General features: G+C 61.7%; 1 protein-coding gene across 17 annotated transcripts in view; it reads right to left on the minus strand.

Annotated features, from left to right (window-relative positions):
• Positions 1-100: 100 nt before the first annotated feature.
• The window catches only part of CACNA1C (calcium voltage-gated channel subunit alpha1 C), a 435,322-nt gene continuing 418,991 nt past the window's right edge, over positions 101-16,431 (minus strand). For all 17 annotated transcript variants that reach the window (XM_064478856.1, XM_064478850.1, XM_064478853.1 and 14 more), the window contains 9 exons: positions 15,803-15,904; positions 13,756-13,883; positions 13,355-13,489; positions 11,813-12,165; positions 11,284-11,412; positions 9,395-9,501; positions 9,027-9,130; positions 7,042-7,362; positions 101-6,301 (listed from right to left, as the gene is read on the minus strand). In XM_064478856.1, coding sequence (XP_064334926.1) covers positions 5,999-6,301; positions 7,042-7,362; positions 9,027-9,130; positions 9,395-9,501; positions 11,284-11,412; positions 11,813-12,165; positions 13,355-13,489; positions 13,756-13,883; positions 15,803-15,904 — 1,682 coding nt within the window. In that variant the 3' untranslated portion in view covers positions 101-5,998. The remainder of the gene's footprint in view (positions 6,302-7,041; positions 7,363-9,026; positions 9,131-9,394; positions 9,502-11,283; positions 11,413-11,812; positions 12,166-13,354; positions 13,490-13,755; positions 13,884-15,802; positions 15,905-16,431) is intronic.

Genomic DNA, 16,431 nt, shown 5'->3' on the forward strand with positions numbered 1-16,431 from the left:
TCCCGAGGCTGAGACCGGCCCACGGGGTCAAGTATGTTTTTGTGACCTCTAGGGAACAGGACAAGAGAAGGCGAGAGAGAAATGCCACTGCAGCAACATAGACGTTGTTAAGAAATTTATTTGCAATTCTTGTTTTTTGGGTTTTTTGTTTGTTTTTTAAATAACATCATTCCTTAGGTAAAAATGCAATCTTACAGGAATATACACAGCGTCTCACACAGAGACGGCCTGCCACTCTCCTCCACCCCCGGCCCTTCTCCAGGGGAGGGTCGCAGGCCAGGCCGTCAACGGGCTGTTTGCTGATTACAAACTGTACAACAGTATTTACAACAGTGAGGCCGGGGGCCCCGAGGGAAGGCGCGGGGGCATGGGGGTGACGGGCCCTTGGGTGTCTCCTGGAAGGGGCATGACTCAGACGGGTGGGGTGAAGGCGGGCGCTGCAGAGGGGAGGGTGGGCAGGGCCTGTCCACTGGGCAGCCCTGGGTGCGAGGATGAAGCAGGGATGTGCGAGCGTGAGGGATGGTCACCACCAGGACCTGCCACCTGATTCTTGGTGAACGTGTGTGTTTTTCCATGGTGGGGGGTCTCAGCGGCTCCCATCGCTGAGACCTTTGGGCCTCCAGGACCTTCCTCCCTGGGGGGAACCTCGTTCCCATGAGGCTCCAGAGACCAGCGCCGGGGGTGTGAGGCGACACGTCGGGGAGGGGTGCATGTGGTGGGGCGGTGGGAGCCTGCCTCTCTGAAGGAGGCCGCCATAAACCGTCTGCCCCCGAGTCTCAAGTGTTGCTTTTCCCTTTTCAAGCCTCTGTGTAGTTTTCCTGTGTTGGGAAGTCTGAGGGGAGGGGGCTTGGCGCCCAGTGACCCGTCCTCTTCCTGGCCCACAGCCCCCGGGCCCCCTCCGTGTCTCCTCCCAGAGCTGCTCTGGCCAGTTTCTGACGCAGTGTAATTGCAGGGGACAAACTGGCTGTAACTGATTCCTGGGGATTAAATGTCGTGCCACGTTCCCAAGATGACTGATTCTGAAAACCGGGGTTCCCGGACGCCCCTCAAAGGGGAGACCCCTGTGACACCTGGAGGGGGCTGTGACTCGGCTCACGTAACACGTAGGCTCTCCTCTGTCTGGTCTCCCCCAGGTGCGTGGAGAAAGGGAATTCATGGACTCTGCGCGACTCAGGCTGACGGGACACCCGCTGCGGCCCTGCCTCCCCTTCAGACACCATGAGGAGGCTTCCTTAAAGCCGCGGGGAGCCCGTGGGGCTTCCCCACCATCTGCTGTGACCAAGTGTCCTAAAGCCACATCAGGAGAACGGACTTTAGGTGTGGCCGTAGTTTCTCGTTGTCGACACATGATGCTCAGTTCACAGTACTCATAGGTCCAGACGCACGTTTCCACCCAGGGAAGTTCCTCTCTGCTCAGTGCGCAGCCTCCTGAGAGGAGGACAAAGCCCTTTGTGTCTCGCTCAGCCGGAGTGCCAGCACCTGCCTCTTAAGGGTGGGAGCCTGAGTGTGTGTGTGTGCGTGTACAATGTGGAAACCTGGCAGAAACCCATTCACCAGTTTGGAATCTGGCCCCACAAAGCAATGTTTCCTTGCTTTGAAACAAAAATAAATACATAAATAAATAAAGTTAACCCCAGAAATGCATCCACCAAGAAACTATAGGAATCTGCTCCCAGGACCCGTCTCACTGGACCGGGGAGGAGGGGGCCGCTGGGAAAGGTGGGGAGGCTCCATCCGGACAGCCTTGCCCTCCCTTCGTCCCCCTTGGGCCTTGGCGTTCCGGGTGGGAGGCGGCGAACATGCAGAAGGGACGTCGGCAGAGGGGGACAGGGTGGCAGACAGCCCACACCCAGACAAATGGGATGGTCTGGCTGGGAAAACAAAGCAAGACCCGTTTTATTTTTCTCTTCTTCCAAAGCACATCCTTGAGGCCACAGCCTCTCCACTGTCCTGGCCACGATAGGGGGTTGAACCCGACCCTTCCTTCTGGAACACGGAACCAAAACAGGGAGTCAGAACGTGCCCTCCCGGAACCCCATTCCCCTCCGGTTCTGTGCCGACTCTTCCCCAGAACACAGTCACATCTGTACAAAAACGGCACTGGCTTGGACTCTGGCAGCAAGTTTTTGACCAGCCAGGGTCTCCGAGGGTCGATACAAGATGGCCCTTTCCTTGGCGACTTTGCTGAACTGTTTCTGACTCTCAGTGGCCTGTCCGCTGTTCCAGGCCTCCATCCAAGGTGGGATGTCCTCACCCTCCGTAGCAACCCTTGGAGCCCTGACCACCCCGCCTCTTCCCTGGGCCCGGTCTGAGTCCTCGCTCTCACTCCTGGCCTTTGGGGGTGGGGGTGGGCACCTGCTGGCCCCTGGAGAACCACCTGGCCCCCTCGACGACCTCCGGACTCCTGCCTTTCCGGTGCCCTCCTTTCTCAGCCCCGGTGGATGTGCTTGGCTGTGGCTCCCTCGGCCGAGGGACCAGATGTTCTGGCAGGGAACGCGGGGGCCGCTCCACTCCAGCCCAGCCCTGGGGACTCGGAAGCGGGGGCACGGAGGAGGGCAAAGACCTGGTGAGAAAGACCCCTGGGCTCACAGTCCGACTTGGGAGATGCGGGAAGAGACTAGAAGGAAGAGCTTCGGAAGCAAAGCAGAGAACGTTCATGAATGAAGCCACGACGTGGAGAGAAAGCCTTCCCTTCCACCCCAAGACCAGACAGAACCTCCTAGGGGCGGGTGGGAAGGAGACAGTGAGCATCTGTTACGACCAAGGTGGAAACGAGAGAGGCCACCAGACGGGCCGAACGCAAACCAGGCCGACCTGACCTGGGGCCTGGGCTCTGGGGCCTGAGCTGTCTTAGCTTCTCCTGTCACTCTGGGTTTTCACAAGGCCTGTCGATTCTGCTGTGAAGGCCACAGGAAAGTTCTGTTTTGGATGGAGAGGCAGCGCCACACTGTGGAAGAGGGTGGCAGGTGTCACACGTCCACCCCGACCACGCCGGTCGTGAGCTCAGGTTCGGGAAGAGCCCTCCCCAGCGGCGCTCCTGTCTGAGCCGCGCCCCTTCCCAGCAGCCCACCAGCCCTTGCCTTGCGGACCCGGGTCCTGCAGGCGCAGGACGGGGAGCCGGCGGACGGCCAAGGGCAAGCAGGCGAGGGGATGCCCACGGCAGAGCCCTGGAAGTAGCTGGCTGGTGAGATTCGGTGACACGGATGAAAAGTCCAAGAGGAAGCAGAAGGCAGCTCAAGGAGGCTGAGCTTGTGGTGGGTGTGTGAGGTCAGTTAAGATTCCAAATTCCTATCCGGGGCCAAAGGTACAGCGGGACCCAGGGATGGACCCGAGGGCCCCCACCCCATCCCATCAAACATCGCCATGGCCAGTGGTAGACATTTGGGACACTGGACGGAGGACGGACGACACTGGAACTTAATTTCTAGGAGACCTCGATGGCATGGAGAAGGAGCCTAGGAAGTCGGGGGACCGGGATTTTCCAGACTGTAAGCCACCCGGGGCGAGAGCACAGGGGCTTCAGAGTGACGCTCATCTCCACCGCGGAGGGGACATGCCCTGCATCGTTTCCGAGCTGCTCCTGTGAGCGCGTGCCTGGAAGGGCTGAGAGCCCTGGGACTGCGAAGGACGCTGTGGGTGGACGGTTGCGTGTGGTTTCCCCCACATCCGTCCCTTGTCAGCCATCGCTGTTGAAATCTGTCTGAAGGAAGCAGCACCCCAGGTGATGTCCAGGTGGATGCAGACAGGCAGAGATGCCCCGCAACGCCTCTGGCCCCATGGTTACTGCGCGCTCCTGACTCTCCGCACTGGTCCTGGCCCCCTGTGGCCTCCACTCCACGACAGTCAGCTGGAGGAAGTCCTGCTCCAGGGGGAGCCCAGGTAGAGCAGTGAGTGAGATGGACCTGGCTTTGGATGGACAGGATTTTACTGCTGTCGGGCTCCAGCCCCTGCGGTCCGGGTGTGGCAGAGTGCGCCCTGCCCTCCGACAGTCCACTCTCCTGGCCAGGGAACGCTTCCCTGAGGAACGCCTGTTCCGTGGGGTAGATGGCAAGGTCGGCTGCCTCTCTCGTGGGGGACGCGGACACCAGCCTGGTGACAGAGAGACTGGTTGGGGCGCTTCACGGCCCCTCCTGGGGAGGGGCTGTTCCTGGAGGAATTCCAGACCCCAGATCAGAGAACGGGGGCAGAGCAGACGGAGTAAGGTTGGGATAAGAAGTGTCCTGGTCTCTCAAAGCAAGATGCAGACACACGATCACCCAGTTTTGGGAAAACCCAGGGAAACGGAAGCGAACACAAGATATGCAAAACAGTGAGGTCCACCCGCGTGTGGACGCTGACTTGGCATCGGGACCTGCCCTGGGGGGCGGGGGGCTGCACTCATCACACAGATGAAAAGAAGAGCTGTTTTCTGACCCCAACCACACACAGAAAAGCATTTCAGAGGTCAAAGGTAAAGCTTGTCACACTCCAAATACAAAATGGTTTACTTACATGCAGCAAATATACAAGGAGTGAATTCAAAAACAAACTTAGTTCAACTCATTATATTCGCTTGGCACAATTGCAATTCAGTTTTAAAAAAATATTTGTAAAATACCGAGACTGACCTGAATTCAAGTGTAACCTCTCTCCAGCAGAAACACCACCAACGCGGTGAGCGTCGCACGGACAAACCGAAGCAAAGCGCCTCTGAGGTTCTCCCTCACACTTCCATGTGTTTTTTAAATACAGTTGTAATGCCAACACAACTCACAATTGTATTTTGAAAATGAATATTATTGCATTGTTTTTGCATATCTTGTGGGACAGAAAATGCAGAGAGTTACTGAATCCCGTTTCAGAAGCAGAGACAGTGGTTTGTTTTTGCTTTCATGGCCCCAGATTCAAATCTCCCCACAGTTAAGCCCAGAAGTGGGAGCGGCGGGCTGACTGGCAGGTGCAGAGAAGACCCCGGCCGCACACCGACGACCCCCGCGCACACATCACGCGCTCTCCGGAGGCCCCCGCGCGTGCTTCCCCTCTCGGGCACCCGCTATGACGCACATCTGTGCACAACAGTACCAAGTGCATTGCTGGCTACCTTTAACTTATGAAACCAAACCGAAAACATCTTGTCACTACCTACAGAAACTATAACACATTAGTGGGTGTACACAGTGGCTGGTAAAACTCTCCACGGCGGCTCAGTAGACTCCTCCGTAGAAAAGGAACCCATGATCTTATTAAGTAGCACAACAAAACCAAACCCAATTTCCATTTGCAAGAGTGAAAACAATAAGGTGGGGGGCTGCAAAGCTTGGAAAATGCTCCTCTTCCTCCCCGCCCACTGGTAGAACAAAAGAAAAAAACAAAACAAAAGCCCCCAAATGAAACATGCTGTTGAGGAAAACGTCAAATCCCAAACCAAAAGAGCGCGGGCTGGCAGCTCAGCACCACTCGGTCTCGCCCACTACCCGCCGGGCGCACACGTGGCCGTGGCCGTGGCCGTGGCCGGGCCGGAGGGGGGTCCGGCCGCGGGTAGCCTTGGTGTGACGCTCATGCCACCCCCTCACCCCGCCCCCTGCTGCTCCCTCCTCCCTTGGGCTGGGGCTAGGGCCTGGCTTCCTTCTGCGAATCCACAGGGCCCTGGCTCTACGGAGACAGTGAGGCTCATACAGAATATGTGCAAAATGATTTTTTACAAGCAAAGTTGAAAGACACCCGTTTAGCCTGGGTCCTTTGGGTAAGGGCCGGCCGGCGAGCCGGGGCGGCCATGGGGAGGGCAGGCGGCTGGGGTCCCCTCCCTGGTTCTCGCGCCTCCTCCCCCAGGGCTGCCCCAACGTGGACACAGACTGCGGCCGTTTCTCTCCACGCCACCCCACCCGGTCTTGTCCCCACGCAATGAATGAAGACGCTGTTCCGGTTTACTCCAGGTCACGAGGACAGTGAGGCACTTCTGAAACGAACCCATTAGGAACATTGAAACAAATAAAAAACCCCGGCACGTCCCGCCCGGCTGCTACAGGCTGCTGACCAAGGCCCCATGGTCCAGGAGCTCCTCCTCGCTCTCAGGGGGCTCGGGGCTGGGCGCCCAGGCCGCATCCTCCGTGCCCCCCGCTCTGTCCGGCCCCGGGTCCCTGCAGTTTGCAAAAGGAAGCAGGGTGCCGTTGGGGCTTTGCCCGGCGCCCCCGCTGAGAATGTTGTCGGCCGCACTCTCCATCTCCTCTATCGTCATGTCGCAGGCGTCTGCCAGCTCTTGCGTGGTGGCCTCCAGGAACTTGGGGTCCTGAGCAAACTTTCCCAGTCCTTCCGAGATCAAGACCTGGGGCCAGGCGGGGAGGAAGCGAGGAGGACGTTACTGCTGAGCTCAGCTCTTCTGGTGACGTCAGGAAGAGAGTGTGCGCACACGTGTGTGTGCACGCTCGAGGGCCAGGAAGGTGTAGAGTGGGGTAGAGCCCCCCCAGGGCACTGGGCTGTGTGGTCAGAGGACAGACCCCCAGGGGGGACACGGTCATCAACTTGGGAATGCCTGGCTCCCAGGGGTGGTGAGCCCACCCTGGTGCTCCCTCCCCGGTGCCCAGAGCCTCTGGTTACTCCTTCCAGGACACCTTCATTCTCCTCCCTCGACCCGGCCACTGGCAGCCTGCTGGGGCTGAGGGCCCCAGAGGAGGCATGCAGAGCACCCGGGCACCTGCTGGGCCCACTCAGAAGGGCCTGCAGGGCCCCGAAGTGGCTCCCCGTCCGGGTAGCTGCTCTAGCAATAGCCTCGGGGAGGCAGGGGGTGAGCCTGGCCCGCTCCCCATGCACACCCCCTCACCCCTCTTGTCCTCATGGTCCCCCACCTTGCACAGGTCCCCAGGCTCCTCAATGCCCGACTCCCCTCAGCAGTGTGAGCCTGAACGCCAGGTGTCCCCCCACGCAGCGTGCTGGGCGCTCATGGGGATCCGAGACCTGGACAGGGGCCTTTCTAGCCGAGAGACCTGATAGCCCATCTGCTTGGGAGAGAACCAGAGCCCCTCTCAGCTCTGCCTGCAGGTCCCCGCAAGGCTCCAAGTCACTCACCGCTTCCACCAAGCTGCTGGCGCTGCCGTGGAGCTGGCGGCCCCGGGCCACCGCTGGGCTGGGCACCATCAGGGACACAGGCCGGGCTCTCCGGGGGGCATCCGGCGTGGGCTCCCCCGGCCGGTGGCTGCAGTGGATGGACGGGAAGCTGCTGTCGAGCTTCTCCACGGCCTCGGCCCCCTCCAGCTGCAGGGTGGGCACGGGCTGCGGGGGCCGGCCGCGGGCGCCCGGCGTGGCAGGGGGTGTTGTGCACGGCAGGGGGAGGGTGCTGGGGGGATGGCTTCTCTGGAGGAGGGGGCTCAGGCCCGCCACTGCCAATGCCTGTGGACAGAGGAGCGCCGGTCAGGGGGCAGGCCTTGGCCTTCCCGGAGTCTGCCGCCCCAGCGGGTCCCTACGCCTGGCGCTCACCCACCATCGCGCCCCCATCGAGACCCAGGGCAAGTCTCTACCCCTCAGGTGGACTTTGGGATCGTCTCCGTCTGCGGTGATCTTCCTCCCCTACGTTCAGAAAGCTGGGGCCCAGCAGCCTCCAGCTCACCTGGCCTCATCCCCGTCAGTGCGGATTCTCCCGCTTTTGGTTAGACTGGAGAAAGTCACGCCTGCGTCGCCATGAAACCAGAACACTGCCCTCTGTCCACCTCCCTCCCGGGGTCGACGGGAGGGTCACGTGAACTAAGGTCTGGGAAGTATTCTGTGTATTGCAAAGAGCCGGACAGGCCCACTGCTCCGGGTTTCCGTTCTCACGGCACCGGTCGGGACTGTCTCGCTCGGCCCGCCTCCAAACTCCTGCTCAAACCTCACTGGTTTGCTGTGTTGTGATTAAACTGTTCATGTGCTCGCGTCCTCCGCCCGACCTGAGGACTGCTCTGATGTGACGTGTCCACGGGGGTAACACTGGGAGGTGGGGACACCCAGCCCAAGAGGCAGAAGGAGGGGGCGTGGCTGTGCGGGGAGGGGGAAGCACAAGGGCCGGATGGAAGGCGGACACGGAGGGGAGCGTCTTCCTCCCAGCATGACAGGAGGAGCTGGGTGAAGCCAACTTCTAGAAATCTCTCAGAAAAGCACACGCGGGACCCCCAGCCTGCCCCCCTCCCCCGCCCACTGCTGCTGTGGGTCCCCAACCAGGGGCCCGGGGACATGCTCGACGCCCCAGAGAGCCCTGGGGAGCCCAGGCGCATGCAGGCGGGGCTGCAGGCGGAGCAAACAGCGTGCTGGCGTGAGCTGCCGTAACATCATGCCGGTAAGCTGTTTATAAGCTTTGATTGGCACTGAATGCCTTTGGGGATAAAAAAGGTCATTTAAAGGAAAGGCCAATGGTAAGAGATGTGTAATAAAGGAGGGAAAAGTTTGGGAAAGTCTCGTGGAGACTCTAATTTGCCTAATTGTGAGAGGTCGGCCTCAGACAGTGGTTCAGTTGTTCCAAGTTCCTGGCGGGTCTGAGGCACCAGAATACACTTGAAGCCAGAGTCTTGGATTTCGCCATCTCAGGTGCGTCAGCCAGGCCGCAGGACGGCTCAGCTGCTGGACCGCCCAGACCTGCTCTCCCGGCCTCCTCCCGCCCCGGCCAGATTGCTGGAGGACCCTCTGGTCATTTCTGCATCTCAGTGGGTGGATTTTTGTCCGGTTGTCCTGCATGTCTAGGGACAACCCCATCTGCCTGCAGAGTAGCCGGTGTCGGGGAGGGAACATCCAGCCCCTGGAAGGAGACAGCTTGGGCTGATCCTGAGCTGCTGGTCCTTCCAGCCTCGGAGGGGTCCTGCTCCCCAGGACCCCTGGCCTCCAGCCGCGGGAGCACAGCCCTTGCTCAGGCTCTTCTGCGTGGGAAGAGCCCCTCACCTGGGCACTCCTAGGGCCAGGGGTGGGGCTGCAGCAGGGGTCTGAGACAGGAAAGGCTGGCTGACGGGCATCTCGGGGACTTGCGGGTGCTCATGGGGGTGGTCTAGCCTGCCAGGTGGTGGCCAGCGGCCGTCCCAAAGTGTGGGTACCTGCTGGTGAACCAGGTGCAAGGGCAGGACCGTCTTCTGAGAGACGTCTCCCCAGTGATTCCTCTGCCGCTTCAGACACTCCAGGTGGAAGGAGGCCCTTCGACCTGCAAAGCCAGCGATGGGGTCAGCGCAGCAGGGGAGGGCACGGCCACCACGGCCACACCCAGGGAGGGGCAAGGACACACGCTTCACCTGTGCCCTCCTTCGCCCCGCCCCTCAGCCCCTTCTCCTCACCCTCCTCTCTGTCCCACGCCCCTTTCCCCAACCCCCTTCCCTGCCCTGCACCCTCACCCCTGTGGGCCTGGCCGGGCACCTGGGGGGAGGTGACCACTGGTGGCCGCATCTGAGGAGCGCAGCGTAGCACTTACCTAGGGAGGCGGAGCGCAGGAAGCCTCTCTTTGGAGATAGCCGGACGTCCCTCCTGTCCTCCTCGGGGGGTGTCAGCTGTCGGCTCTCGTCATCCTGATAGGAGAGCCTGGAACAGAGAGCGCTGGGGACTCATCCCTGGAGGCCGAGGCTGCACCCCACAGGGCAGCCGCTGCCCCCAAAAGCAGTCTTCTTCCGCAGGGGAGGGAACCCCGCCCTGGCTTTCAGGAAGGTGGGGGCAGCAGGGCAGCCTCCCCGGACACTCGGCCTGCGCAGGTGTTTCCCACAGCCTGTGTGCTGTGTGTGCTCTTGCGTTTCTGAGTCCAGGCAGTGGGGACAACGCAGGTCCCCGCTGCTGAGAAAGCTGGAAAATAATTCTGGGCCCATGAGCTTCCTGCCCGAGTGGCCCAGGCCCTCCGTCTGCACGTGCAGATATTGTCACCACGGCCGCTCCAGCGGGGGCCCAAACAGTGCCCACCCCTCACTTCTCCCAGGCTGCCCACCTTGGCCACTGGAGCGCACACGCGGTTCCCAGCAGCAAACCACGGTCATTGGTGAGGGGCCTGGGGGCATCTAGTCTGTCAGCCACTCTACCTTTCTGAAGGGACTCAGCGAGAAGTGGTGTCTTGTGGCCCCAGGCTGCCTGCACACAATTTCCGGGACTGCGTTGGCCGCGCTCCCTGGCCTCCGCTCTGCCCCGGCTGCTCTGTCTCAGCAAGAAGCAGCTGCGGCCACTGCACTGACTCCACCCTCCGAGTGGAGCAGCCCGCTGGCGTGCCCAGCCCTTCGTGCTGCAGGTGAGGCCGCTGACTGTGCTGGTGTGACCCCGCGTATTTGGCGGCAGGGCCTGGGCCTGGCGCGCTGACCCCCAGATGCGCGGGGACGGTTTGAACGAAACCCACAGCCTTCCTCCCGTTTTCAGCTTGGTTGCTCTCCCTATTGTATTTTCGTCTGATTCAGATCACGCCCAGCTTCTGTCTGACCTTGTGCGGGTGCCACTGTGTCACTGTGACCTTGACCTTCTGTGGCCTGTGACCCTCTTGTTTGCATCACTGAGCAGTTACTTAGGGAACTCCTCTGAGATCCTCCTCGCTTCCTAAGGAGTAACTCCCCCCCGCTGCCGGGCTGGTTCATCCACCGTCCAGCAGAGGCCCGGGAAGCACTGAGCACGCAGCCAGAGCCCAGGACGGGGGCCTGCGCTTCTCCTGACCTCTCGGGCCTGCGGCATCCTCTAAGAACCAGAGGCCAAAGGGGCTGGTCCTCTCTGTGACAAAGGGCTTCTCTCAGGAAAGCTAACACAGCTCCAAGCTTGAGAGCGCAGCCCCAGCCGTCGATACACTGCACGGGCCTCGGTACGTGCAGGCACGTGCTGGCTGCTCCGTCGGCGGGGCACAAAACACCACTGGACACGCTGTCGTCCCTTTCCCTCCTTTCTCTGCTTCCTTCTAAAAGTGCTGACTGCAACCGACCAAGCAATGTCACAGCCTCTGCTGAGTAAAGCCCTTTCCCGAAGAAGATTCTGGCTCGGACGGAAGTTGCAGCCACTGCTGCCAACAGCGCCCTCTGCTGGGCGCTTTGTTCCAGCCGGTTCACTAACATTAAACTGTCGCTCTGTGCAGGTGGGGACCGAGTCTCACCATGAACTATATTTATGAAGTTGGCCGTGGTCACAAGACTGAAGGAAATGACGTTTAGAAGTTCTCCCGAAAGCATCACATTGTGAGGAAGCTAACGGGGACTGTGGGTACAAGGGTCAGGGGGCTTCCTGCCTTCGCAGCCGCTCCTCTGATATGCCCCCTCCTCCTCCATACCACGCCTGGAATGGGAATCGGGGGACTCGCCCGCACCCCCAGACGCTCCCCTATGCGGCACCCGGGCGGGCAGAGCTCACATCTCGGTGGGGATCAGGCTGGGCTCGCTGCCGAACTCCGCGTCCTCACGCGTCTGCATGTCACGGGCCTCGCCCCGAGAGGCCTCCTCTGGGCACACCATGGCTATCGGACTCTCCCGGGAGGGGCACCTGGAGTGTCCAGGGTGGGGACAAAGTCAGAGACCGCCAGCCCCCCCCGCCCTCCCCCCCGGCAAGTGGAGCAGCAGAGACACAGCCCCTGAAGGAGCTGCAGAGCCCAGGGTTAGGGTTAGGTGTCCATGTGGGACAGGGCCTCCGGGTCAGGACCCCTGGTTCTGACCTGGGTTCCGTTACCCTCTGGTGTAAGTCACTTAGGCACCCAGGCCTCAGCGTCCCCACCAGTAAAACTGGAAAGCCATCCGCCCTGCCTGACTCAGAGTTTGTGACAAAGGAGGGAGCAGATGAGATGGTCTTGAAGGACCCAGCTGCCCTCCTGCTGGGATCTGGGGCCAGATCTCCTCCCCACCCCTCCCGGCCGGAGTGCGTGAGGCCCTGGGCTCCCTCGGCCTACCTCTTGGAGCTGTGCCTCCACGCGGCCTCCTGCAGCCGGACGGCGGGGGACAAGGGGGTCCCGCAGCCCTCCAGCGTGCTGACAGCCCCCGGGTCGCCGGCAGGGCGGGGGCAGCGGCCCAGGGCCGTGTTGTTGGCATTGTTGATGTTGGCGTTGGAGCCCGTGGATGAGTAGCTGCTGGGTGTGAAGGTGGAGTCCACTAGCTTCTCGTGGGAGGGCGACTCGGGGTCGGCCTGGCTGCTGCCCGCCTTGCTGATGTGCAGGGGCCGCTGCGTGGTGAAGGTCTGCGGGAAGGCGCTCCGGCCGTCGCTGGGGTAGTAGCCGACGTGGTTGCCGAACAGGCCTCCGGCCCTCTGCAGCGAGACGGCAGGGGAGGGTGGAGGAGGGCGCCGGGCTGCAAACGGGCCTCTGTGCCCCCTGGCCTGGAAGCCCGAGAGGGAGGGGCCCGCACGGTGCCCTGAAAGGGCTGGGGGCCGGGGTGCGGGGGACTGGTCAGGCAGGGAGGCCGCTGCCCCGGATGTTTCTGTCAGACCCCGAACCCTGGGACGGAGTTTCCAGCACGCGTTTGGAACAGCGGCCCTTCACTGCAGCCTCGAGGCACAGTGAGAGCTGGGAGGTGGGGAAAGGGGCCAGAAGGTTCTAAGGAGACTTAAAAAATGGAACCCGACTGGCTCAGTGAGCTGGAAGCTGTGCCGGCCAGACGGTTCTGAGTGTCAGAACGCAGCGACCGTGCGGGTCAGGCTACAGCCTCCTGCCCCTGGGAGGGTCTTAGAGCTCCCAAGTCGGGAACCAGTGTTTCCCCCACGTCCCCTCCCGTCCCGGGCAAGCAAGCCTTTGCAGGGCTGGCCCGCGGGGTCTCGCGGGGTCACTTTGGCATGGTGCCGCACCCTCGAGGCCACTTCCCAGTGACAGGGGTGAGGGTGGTGACCGTGGGGACGGGGTGAGTGGGGCCCTGGCCCAGTCGCAGTCGGCAGCTTCTCACTCGCTACAGAAGCCTTGGGGGCTCGTGAAGAGAGCTGGGTGTGGGAGCCCCCGTATCTCAGGAGTCACGTCCAGTGTCCACCGGTAAGACTGGCCCCACCAGTAAGAACAGGGTGGGGGGGTGCTCCAGGGGCCTGGAGACCTCCTGCTCGGTCTCAAGGTCGCCACTGGGTTCCGGCCTCTGCTGCCCAACCTTGCAGACCTTCTGATTTTTTCAAGAGAAGCCAGAAGTCTAGATTTTTATTTGAAGGAGCCAGATTTTCAAATGTTGGCAAACAAAATAGGTCTGTGGGTTAGATGTGGCCTGGGGACCGCCACTGTGCAACCTCTGCCTGGAAGGGTGTCCTGGGAAAACCTTTCCTCAGGGAGCTGGCTCCTCTCTCCTCCGAGGGCCAGGGACGCTCTGGGAGCTCAGGTCCTGGGAGCCCCAGCCTGAGAAGAGCCTGGACGGGGTCGGGAAGGGAGAGGGCTGCGTGGGGACGGCGAGGATTCTGCTGTAGACTTGGGGCTCCTCCCGGATTCTCTTGGCCGCACCTAGCTTTGTGGAGAATGAAGACCTACCCTGAAGATGTCGTCCTCCGAGGCTGCGGACACCGCCTCCTTCATGGCTTTGTCCAGCTCCTCCTCGGCCGTCAGGTCCCCGGAGATGGCCCTGCGGATCTCGGGCCCCAGGTCATGCAGGGTGCGCAGGCCAGCCTGGAACCCAGGGGGACGCGTGAGGGCCTGGCGCCCCACCTTCCAAGGCCCTCCCAGGGTGGGGGGGTGGAGGCTCGACGGGAGGGGCGCTGGGGCCTGTGAGGCTGCGGGACACGGCCGGGAGCGAGCGTGGGGCAGGCGGGGGAGGAGCAGGCCCCGCCCCCCAGGCGTCCACCTTCAGGGAGGTGCGGGGCTCCCAGAAAGGGACGTGGCCTGCAGCCCCCTGCTGGCAGAGGCCGGAGGGAGGTGGCCGGGCCCCCCCTCACCTGCAGGGACAGGGCGCTCCTCTGGCAGGGCTTGCCCACGAGGCCCTGCTCTTTGCGCTTCTTGAACTTCCGGAAGTACTCCTGGATCAGGAAGGTGGCGTAAAACTTGCCGACCGTGACCTCGTCGTCTGAGATGGGCAGAGAGGAGGGTCAGCCGGCCCCGCTCAGCCTCCCTCAGCAGCCACACTTTCTGAAGTTTTCTACATTTACTCTCTTGGAAGAGGCACTCCACGCGCGTGGTGCAAAAAGACAAAATTACACAGCAGGGCGCACGCGCAGTGGAAAGCCCCCGTCTGCCCGGTGACCGCTTGGAACGGATAACCGTTCCCATTGGCTTCCTGAGCATTTCCCCAGAGGTTCTTTATGCACATACTTCCTGCAAATAAGCAAATGTATTCTCATCCCCCCTCTTTTCACAGAAAAAGTGGCATATTGTCAAAATTACTTCCCACCTTGCTTTTTTCACTTAACTGACATGGTTAGCTAACTCTTATTTGACTCCGAAGCTTCAGGGCCCCCCCATAAATTGACCAGCCCCCTCAGGGCAGGCAGTTCTGCTTCAAAGGCTGGTGGGAGGGGTCAGTGGAAGGGCTCGGGCCCCTGTCTCAGCTCAGGTGTTCTTAGCCTGTGGCCGGGTTGGCCCCACCTTCCATGAGACAAACTAGCTCCTGTCTGGAGTGAACCAGGTGGAGGAGGAGCTGGTGAGTCTCCCAGAGGAGCACTCCCGCCCCACGGGCAGTCTCCTGCTCCCTCTCCTGGCTCTCGCTGGAGGACAGGGTGGCGGGCCCGGGAGAAGGCTGCAGGGTTGGGTCTGGAGGCTTGGGCCGGTTCTCCTGCTCCGAGTAAGAACAGCCAAACCCACAGCTGCCCGCCGCCTCCCACCTGGCAGGGGCCCCAGCCCCACGTGGAGGGGGCACTCGAGCCCCTGTCTGCCGGAGTCAGGGAGGGGGAGCTGCGGGGACGTGCGGTCGGGTCCTGGTGTCCCTCGGACCTGGGTGTGGTCCTGCACCTGCGGGGCACTCGCCGTGGGCCTGGGGTCAGCTCCCACGGCCAACGTCACAGACGCGGGATGAGGCTGAAGTGACCTAACGTGTGTGAAGCGCCAGGCCGGTCCTGCCCCCCTCCCGGGAGTCGGTCTCAACAGGACTGGTGCCACCTGTTGAGGCGTGTTTTGGGACTGTCTGGGACTTTCTCAGTTGTCACAGATTGTCACCGGGCTCTGGGGGTTGTCCCGCAAAGCACAGCAAGCACTAGCTTTGCACCCTGCCCGTCGTGCCAGACGTCCGTGCGGGGAGCTGCCTGCCGCAATCATCCGGGCTGAGGGCCGAACTTCTCTACACAGGAGCCACGCGGTTATGATATTCCGGCGTTTCCGGGAATATAACTGCTGTGTAAGTGGACGGAAGGCTGCTTTGTTTTGCCTCAACTTGACCAAGAAGGGTTCACATTCCAGAAAGCTGTATCCCCGACGGCCCTGCCTTGCATGTGGACACCCATGGCGCCCGGCCCGCGTCAGTCTGCACTCTCCCCCGTGTGTGCACGTGCACGTGCACGTGTGTATGTACTTGTGTGAATACACTTCCTTAGCCCTTACTTCCAAACGACAGGCGCGGAACCTTGCACCGCCTTGTTTCCTTTAAGCACAAGCCGCTCATCACAGGCGAGCGCTCGGTCGGTTAGCTAGGACTTCCGGCAGAGCTGTGCCTGAGCATTTATTTATTGAAAAGCATTTGATGTTAAGATATTGTATGTGAGTGTGGAAGTGTTATACTCATATTTTGGTGATGACACACGCAGGACCGTTCGAAGGTCTGAGAAACAATGCTCCGGGAGGAACAACAGGAATTGCAACCAAGCGGGGGCCCAGGCAGCCTTCCTCTGGGCAGGGCCCCCAGCCCTACGGCGACCGGCCCAGCAGGCTGTGGGGAAACCTCTACCTTGCTGCGCTTCCTTGGCTGTCCCGGCGGCCCTCCAAGCACCCAGGGGCCTGGCCCGGCGCCCTCTGTGGCCGCGGGCTTGGGCCCCCTCCCACCCGGCCAGCACTCACCTCCTGCGGGCGGCACCACCTGGTCCAGCAGCTTCATGCTCGTCCGCTTCCAGATCTTCTTGATGATGGCCCGCAGCTCCTCGTTGGCCTGCTCCAGGTTCCCTGCGGGGACGGAGGGCGAGGCTGACCGGCCAGCAGCCCGAGGGCCCCTGCACCAGCCGGAGGACCCTGCCCCAGTTCCCCGGCCCTGCGGTCTCATCTCTCCCTTCCCGGGGCCCCACATCCTCCTCCGTCCCCTCAGCAGAGTCTCCCCTTCCTCCCCGTGGCTGCTTGGCTGGGCTGGGGGCCGGCACCCCGCTCACTGCTCCTCCTCGAGGGAGCACCTGGGGCCGGGGCTGTGGGCCGGGCTGAGCTGGGCAGGAGGGCACAGGAGCTCCCCTGGGTGACTGGAGGAAGCGTGGTCCCCCCACAGACCCATGCAGAGCGTCCATGCTCGGGGGACCTCTGGGTCAAAGCCCTTTGCCGAGTCTCCTGCTGGGAGGAGGCGGCAAATCTCAGGGTAGAAGGGGGACCCAGAAGACAGGCTTCTGTGAGTCTGCTTTCTCTGCTGGCAAAAGACTTCATTAGATTTCTCTCCATGCAGCCTCTGGGATCCTGGCCTTACAGCCCTGGAAAAGGATGGCTGAGAG

This window comes from Camelus dromedarius, chromosome 25, assembly GCF_036321535.1.
Source record: "Camelus dromedarius isolate mCamDro1 chromosome 25, mCamDro1.pat, whole genome shotgun sequence".
NCBI classification, from domain to species: Eukaryota; Metazoa; Chordata; class Mammalia; order Artiodactyla; family Camelidae; genus Camelus; species Camelus dromedarius.